Genomic DNA, 8,248 nt, shown 5'->3' on the forward strand with positions numbered 1-8,248 from the left:
CTCTGAGTTAAAAGCTGTAATCATTTTTACAGCATAACAAACCGCACCAGATGAAAGTACTACTCAGTGGCTTTCATTTGGATGGTCCGGAACAATTTAGGAATTTTTTCACTGAGTTAAAAAATGTAATCATCTTTACGGCATAACAAACAATACCCCGGCAAAGTACTTCTCAGTAGCGTTTATTTGGAAATTCACGCGTTAGGATTTAATTCATAAACTTTAGCATAATAAACATTACAATAAAATGAGTAATATAGGTAAGTACTGCTCCATAACATTAATTTGAATCAGTTATTGAAACCATTTGATCCATGCACCAGATGCACTCAAACGTTAGAGCTCGGTGGCCCTTTATCCATCCCCACTGCTTAAAGAAGAAGTGTCACCGCGATTTTGACCTTTTATTGTGAAAATAGTGTGAAAACACCTTCACTTAGTTAGAACATCAAGAAAACGAAATCAACTGAATTCTTGAAAGGAACAGCTCATGACCTGCTCTAGTGCATTTTGGGAACAAAAGTGCGAGAACTTGAAAACAGTTGGCCAAACTTTTTTCACGTTGCAGTCCATTCCTACCCAGTCCACCTGTGGCCAGAGACACTGATCGATAGTCTTAGTAAACGGATGATAATTTACAACAAAATTTATCAATACTTTTAGGTTTCTGTTGATAAAAAAAAAGCTTTGGAGTTTTTGATATAACGCCAAATTCCCTTGATATTTCCCCTATTAAGCATTTACTGAATTCAACTTGTTTTGCTGAATTCAACGTTGTCTTTCACTTTTTTTTAGAACACCTCCGTTGTGCTTACTTTAATGTGGCAGGCAGTTCTAATGGGGGAAAGTGTGTAGGAGCCTCAGGCAACTATGCGATCTGTAACCGCGCTATAGATGGTTCATCGGCCAGCGGAACCATTGCTAATGAGTGGTTTCATGATGGTGCTGGAGTAGGCTCATGGATCAAGATTCAGTTTGCTCGGCAGTACATTATCAACACCATTCGTGTGATGCAGAGAGCCAGTGCTGTTGAGCAAAGCCGAGGTCTTAAACTTACCTTTATGAATGGGTCCGAGGCATTTGTAAGTAACTTCTATGAGAGTCATGTTTATGTGCTGTACTGAGTGGAGTGGAGTATACTCCTAAAAGGTGATAAATAATGATGTCGGTAACTTTATTCGAAATAAGTAGGGGTAAGTAGGTAGGTGGGTGGGTAGATCGGTTGTTAGGTAGACAGGAAGTTGTGTAGAAAGGTGGCTAGGTGAGTAGGTGGTGGGTGAGGACGATGGGTTGGTAGGTCCAAAGGTGGCTACAGTAGGTTGGTTCAGTCGTTAGATAAGTCAGCAGTTTGGTCGGCAGGTAAGAAGGTAGATAGGTAGCTGGGTAGGTAGGTGAGTAGGTGGGTAGGTTGTTACTTTATTAGCCAGGTCGCAAGGCAGATAGCTTCAGTGATAGTTAAGCGTTAAAGCTTTTGTAAATGCACAAAAACTCTAGGCATGGCTCAACGCTAGAGAGCTGGATCTATGTATACAATTTACAACAGGACTCATCTTTTTAACCTTACTGCCCTTAGGTGGAGCTGACTAAAAATCAGGCTTCTTCACATTTGGGCGAGGCTCTCTGGGACGTTAGAAGTTTCGCTGATGTCACGACCAATTTCGTGAAGGTTGAAGTTGAAACTGTTTACACAGTTACCAGCAACGGCTTCAAGGAAATCCAATTTTTTCACTCTGACTGCCTAAAAGGTTTGCTACGATAAACATTATCGTAAAATGTTCAGTTTTAGTAGACTATGAAGAGTCCTGTCCCTTTTTTCCCTCAAGTAACGAACGAGATTGAGCGAAGCACGCGGTGAAAGAGTTAAGCAGTGATGTTCCCTCACCAGTGCTAACATGGGGTCTTTATTTCCTGGAGATAAGTATCAAGTCCAATGGTGGCCGTTTTCAGGCTGAGCTCCAGATTCTTTCCATATCGGCCTGTGGGTGATGGGCCACTGTAAGGAACCTCCTCAGCGTGCTTATCCTCTGGGTAGTTAGGTGGGATGACCTCATTCCAGTAGCAGATTTTTCTACCTCAGCCTGGTTCCCCACTGAGGGACGCGGTCCTTGGTCACCCGCCCGACGACTGATGCGTTACTGTTGAAAATGTAGTAGTATGACTTGCCATTGTAGACGATCATTGATCGTAACAAGCTTAAGAGTAGATAAAGTGACTAAAAAATTATCCAAATTTTCAAGCAGGCTTCAATGGCACATAAAGTATCTCTTTAAACTGTCTCTCAAGTTACGGTTATCTTTCATTTCATTTAGGTAAACGAAGAAGCCATTTTTCTCTTCCAAAGGGAAAGCATACAGAGATACTCCCAGCATTTGGAAAAACCTTTTCCTTGCTTATGAAGGCAAGCCAGAGCGTTTCTGTAACTCTTTACGAAAAACCAGAAGCAAGCGCGGCGAGGTATCGCTTCCTCATCTTTCACAATGACAAGTGCTACATATATCGCACTACAGAAGGCGGAAGTGAAAGTGAGGAACATTCCGCAAGTACACCAGATGCATTAGGATCGGATTCTGGGTGGCGGTCCTTTTGGATCGACTTCCGTTCGAGCAACCTAGTGCTTGGGTCTGGAGGTGAGGTTCTTTTGCAATGGAATGATCCGTCTCCAATTTCAATCAGCTACGTATCTGTTACCGCTCAGATCGCAACACAAACAGAGATAATAATCTTCAACAGGCCTTATGATGGTGAGTTCATTTTATACATAAATTCCTTGCTTTGCTTATTATTTCCAGGATATTTTGTGAACATCTCAGTAAGGCAAGCTAAATGACTTATTTTTATTAATAGATAATACCATCTAATCCAGGTTATAAGCTACGCCTCTGTCAACAAAGACATTTCGACGCTACTTTACGTAATCAAAATGTAAAATGGAAACTAAGAAAATGTAGCTAAAAGAACAATTGAAAAATAAGCAATAGTTCTGTGAGGTTATAGGAGGTTTCACTTATTTTACATTAAGATTTTTCAAGCATTATTAATTTCACTTTTGAGAACTATACCCACAGGACTATTGTATATTCTTCTGTTGTTCCTTATCTACGTATTCTTACCTTTTGGCTTTACAATGATGTAAAGTAGGGTCGAAACGTTGGCGTTTTTATTGTTTTCTTGTGGATTTTAAGAACATTTTAGCGTTTTATTTTGTCATAAAATTGTATTCCAAATCTCGTCTCATACGACAGTTTTATTGGATGTTATCAACTAAGCGAACTCGGCTCTTAACGCAATCTGATTGGCCCACGATCTCTGATATCAAGACAAAAAAGGACAGAGAGGGAGAACCCCAGTTTTGCCCTGAGATATTTGAAAATCACTTGAGTTATTTTAGACGTGATGAAAACGCACGTTTGTCTCCCAAGACGTGCACAAACGTATCTAGCCTGTAAATGCCACTTAGGAAAGCCATACTGAACATTCAGCAGCCAACATTACACACTGCCACGTTGGCACGTTCCGATGACTTCCCGTGACGTCACACTGACCGTTTGCGGACGTCCCGGGAAACCGACTTCCCTTTAGACGATGTCTAATGTGAAATTCACATATCCCAGCCAACGCCCCTGGTTTCCCACTCTGTCCCCTTATTTTCACTTTCTGATATTCAACATTATCTTCTTCCTAGAGATAAATACTGCGTGCAGGAAATTCTGAGAAATCAGATATTTTTCCGTATTTACCGATTACATCCCTAAAGAAGGGTACTTTTACTTTCTTTATCGAATGGTTTGAGTGCTTCATTTTTCAGACGTCGTTTTTGTGTATTGCAGAGAAATGTTTCATGGACGCAGATCACTTCTGGCCGCTGGACAAAACTTTTCGGGGATCCATCTCAGACTTGATTGGCTCAAAGGATGGTAAGGTCAAGGAGACAGAGATGGTTTGGGGTCCTGCATATGAGGGCCTTCCTACAGGAGCCTTGTGGATTAAGAAAGACCAAAACAAAGCGATTGATTTGGGGGACTTTTCAGGGAATTGTCCCAGCGATTTTGCACGGTGTCAAAAGGGCATCACAATTGCTTTCTGGATAAGGCTGACGGCTGGTGCGGCCAGCGATATTTTGTACTCAGCCAAGAAGGACAGCGACCGGGGAATCACAATTTTCTACGCCACAACCACTTCCTCTCTGACAATACAAATGTATTCGGCCGACGAGGGCCTGAAAGTATCTGTTAAGCTAAGCAGTGAAGTTTGGTACCACGTGTTTGTGGTCGGGCAAAAAGGCACAGCTCCTTGTATGGTTATCAATGGAGCCGAAGTAATTTGGGGTACGGTTGAAGGAGTGACAAGAAACGAGGAGACTCATGGCCACCTTTTGCTTGGAAAGCACCCGACGGGTGGAACTTCAAACTTTAAAGTAAGCCAGTTAGTGATCTGGAACAAAGCGCTGAGCAGGGCGGACATGCTGACGGTATTCCACTGTGTTGGAATTCAAGCAGGTAAGTTTCTTTATTTTTCCTTCTGGAACAACACTTTTGGACTATATCAATCGCCGCGAGGTACAGCAGCTTTACGCCTTTTCTTGTTCTTGGTTTCAGTTTCAATTGTTAAACAGTAGTTTTTACACAAGGCCGATACTGCAATAGACGTACTATTCAGGCATGTTTACCACCATTAAATTTGTCGTTGATTAAAAAAGTTTTGGCATGCTAACTTGGGAATGAGTCGTACATGCCTTTCAAAGTCATTCAAACAATGAAGTTGACTAGTTTTTAGCATATGACTAGCCACAGCGGAACATGTCTACTTTCGGAGGAGCTGAATAAGTTCACCGAGTCTTTCAGCACCAAAAATGTCAAATTGAACACTGCTTCTGAAATTCCTACGCTTCTAAGAAGGGTTGTTTCTGCATTAAACTTACATCTCAAAGTCTGTAGGTTTGATCTGATCTTGGTGTCGGGTTAACATGTCGTCAGAAAAAAAATTCCTTCACCTTTTTCTTCACTCAAGTGTATAATTACAAAACGGGGTGTATTTCGAAATTCCACTAAGACGACCGAGAAATCTCTGGAAAGAAAGGAAGCCCAACTTTTGAGGACTAATTAATCGTGTACGCCTTTGGGAAGAATTGGACAAGGGATTTCTTTAAAAGTCTATTGTTCAGCAAAAGTCGCACAGTGCGTAATAATGGGCGATGTGATACTTATCCGAGATCCAAACCAGGTGCGCGGTAATTGAAGACTCGGCATTGTATCGCGAGTTGACCCGGGAACTGACGGCAGAAGTGAAGCATAAAACCCCGGGATAGGAGAGACAGTGGACAAAAATCAAGGATGTGGCTATATTACAACCCAGCGGGCAGTAAACCAGCTTATCGTCTTAGTACCGGCAGATCGTGAGGACGATGAAAACCGACTCAATTTAATGACGCGTAAGGCCAAAAGAAGAGAATTTTTTTAGAGAAAAAGGGGAACAGTACGAATAAGGGAAGTGGGGACCAGTGTTTCGTGTCGTCACGAAATAGCTAGCGTGACCCCCGCACGTACGCAAAGTAGTAATTTGTATGGACTGTAGTTGGAAATCAATTGCATGTGTTCGAACCTCCGGGGAGAGGGGCTGCTACTCTATATAAGCTATATAGGTATATGCGGCACCAAAGGGTATGGCATTTGGGACGTTTTGGTCCTAATCTGAAAGTCTTAAAATGGGTATGAAAAAAGGTACCAGAAAATGACATATTTTTTCCTGTAATACGGTCAGGGCTCGGAGAACTGCACACCACTACCGCCAAAAATTCCGTCGAGGAGTACCTCCCCCCCCCCCCCCCGCCATCTCCTCCCCTGGCTCGAATACATTGGTTCAGCACTTGTTACGGCGAGATGGCAAGTCATCTGAATATCCAAGGTTTCGTTCCTAGCTGTGTTACACAAACCTCTGGGTACACGTTGTTCATTCAAGTATTGTAATTTGCCTCTGTTTTCTTTGTAGTTTAAGTTTGTGGTTATTGTAGGTTTCGAACTCATTTACGTTGTGAATAAAAAAAAATAAATGAGATTGGGATCGCAAACGTCGATTCTTTGCTATCGGTGCATTGCAATGGTCTACAAGTTACGGTTAGCGAAACGGCTTTCAGCGGCGTTTTATTGTTATTTCGGCTCTTCGTTTTGCTTTGTTTTTGAACATAATCAGAGTGCCGTACGCTGTGTACGTGAATAATTTAAAAGATGGAAAATGTTTGGCGAGAAAAGTTTGTTCTTTTGATAACGAAACAAATAGAACCATATCTGATAGGGTACAACGAATTCAGTTCATTTTGTATACTGTTCCACAGTATTATTTGCTGACTTTCCTATGATAGCATTTCAAGAATTGGACGCTAAAAAGATAGATATTACCTCATACACCGTTTGACTCTTCTATCCTCTACGCAGAAAGAAATATGCTTCGTCCCCAATGCTTTGCAAGGATGTGAGTCTTATTTCCTGATTAGCACCTTGGATGCCAATATTTTCAAGGTTTAAAACTACGAAAGTCAACCAAGGAACACAATAGTAAGGTACTCCTCAGTAGCTTTCATTTGAATGGCCACCCTTTGAAAATACTTCTACGTACTCAAACGTTAGGGTAACCTTCTACAACAAAATAAACTACCACAGGTAAGGGAATTAGCTTCTTAAGAAACTACGGTGCTTCGTCGGTCTGGAGTGGAAATGAATGTTGTCACAGGTAAGTACTGCCCAGTGGCTTTTCAAAAATCATCTTGCACAAGAATGAATGGCATGACAGCACAATGGCGCACGGGGCCTTTTTAATTGACTAAGACATATTTTTTACACTTCTGCGTTTGTTTTGTTCTTGTCAGCGTGTCAAGCCTGCTCCAGTATTGAAGTGAGTAACCGTGAAAGCTGTGGTTGGGCGGGCATTACGCAGTCTTCCTGCAAAAGCATGGGCTGTTGCTACAAGGATAACACTTGCTTCAAGCAGGACGGACACAGTAATTTTTGTAAGCATTAGATTCCTTCGTTGTCTTCTTCTTCTTCTTCTTCTTCTTCTTCTTCTTCTTCTTCTTCTTCTTCTTCTTCTTCTTCTTCTTCTTCTTCTTCTTCTTCTACTACTACGACTACTACTTCGTCTTCTTCGTCTTCCTCTTCTTCTTCTTGTTAGTTGAAATACATCGGCATCCATGAGCCTAGTTTATCCGTAAAGAAATTGTTATTTAAAATAAAACTAGCTTGGGAAACTGGCATGTGAGTAGATTATCACACAGTTAAGTATTTCTCCTGACACTTCCTTATAGATATGAGTACTTAAATAGTTCACTTTTTTTTTTACAGCCAAACTTGGTGTTGGTTCGGGATCTTCCGGATTGATGACTGCGTCTTCTTATTTACAGCACTTTGCCGCCCACAGAGGTCGACTGACGTGTCGAGTCACAGGTTTGTTCGTTTGTTGTTGCTGTCGTTGTTCAGGTTGTCTTATAAGCGAATCTAATAAAACGAAAAAACGAACCGTTTTTGAGACCAGCAGCAACGCCGAAACAAAAGTATTGTTTAACGGCTTTCGTCGGATGGTCGCACTTTAACTTGAATTTCAACCACAGACAGAAAGAAACAGCCACACCTTCTACAGTAAAATATACCAAAGGACAGTGCTGCTTTCACCTTTCATCCCGAAAGGTCACTCTTACGGAGATAGCTTTGGTTAATGGCCTAGAATTGGACATTACAGGGAACAAACCTGCATAGGAGAGCAGTAAATGCATTGTTGTAAGCCGTGAATTGCTGTGAAATGTGAATTGAGTTTTTACTTGCTTATAAAAAGTACGATTTTATCCACTGGCCACAACGATCGTGAGCAGTCATAAAGTGGAACCATGGTCACCTACAAAATAATCTAGAGCTCCTCCCTCGCCCCGGTATTTTTTTCTCTCCCACCCTCTGCTATTCTACCTCCTGACAGACCGACACCTCTCTTCCGCCAGAGTTCCAAGTTGAAATTGCCCGAAGGAGGTCAAATTGCTGTTTGCTCGGCAGGATTGAATATTAAAAATTCGACTGTATTAACAATGACGCAAGTCACATATGACTGGAGACGAACCTCTTAGCCAAAACTCATTTAAAATGCTGTAAGAGTAGTGCGGGGACTCAATTTGTATGATTTGTAAGTAAGGAAAGGCATCCGGTCCCAAAGAGCGTTAAAAATTGAGTTAAGTTTACTTGTTCATTAACTCCATCTGTTCAGGGTCAGCTGA

At 41.6% G+C, this 8,248-nt stretch overlaps 1 protein-coding gene across 1 annotated transcript in view; it reads left to right on the plus strand.

Moving 5' to 3' along the window:
* The first annotated feature begins 247 nt into the window (after positions 1–247).
* Positions 248–8,248, plus strand: part of LOC146450917 (polycystin-1-like) — a 38,036-nt gene continuing 30,035 nt past the window's right edge. The window contains exons 1-8 of the mRNA XM_085099837.1: positions 248–260; positions 796–1,082; positions 1,574–1,745; positions 2,310–2,741; positions 3,828–4,496; positions 6,860–7,000; positions 7,332–7,433; positions 8,239–8,248. The exon at positions 8,239–8,248 is cut by the window's right edge and continues 214 nt beyond it. Of these exons, the coding sequence (XP_084955963.1) occupies positions 248–260; positions 796–1,082; positions 1,574–1,745; positions 2,310–2,741; positions 3,828–4,496; positions 6,860–7,000; positions 7,332–7,433; positions 8,239–8,248 (1,826 nt within the window). The remainder of the gene's footprint in view (positions 261–795; positions 1,083–1,573; positions 1,746–2,309; positions 2,742–3,827; positions 4,497–6,859; positions 7,001–7,331; positions 7,434–8,238) is intronic.

Source organism: Pavona decussata, unplaced genomic scaffold (assembly GCF_977016875.1).
Source record: "Pavona decussata unplaced genomic scaffold, jaPavDecu1.1 SCAFFOLD_416, whole genome shotgun sequence".
In the NCBI taxonomy this organism is placed as follows: Eukaryota; Metazoa; Cnidaria; class Anthozoa; order Scleractinia; family Agariciidae; genus Pavona; species Pavona decussata.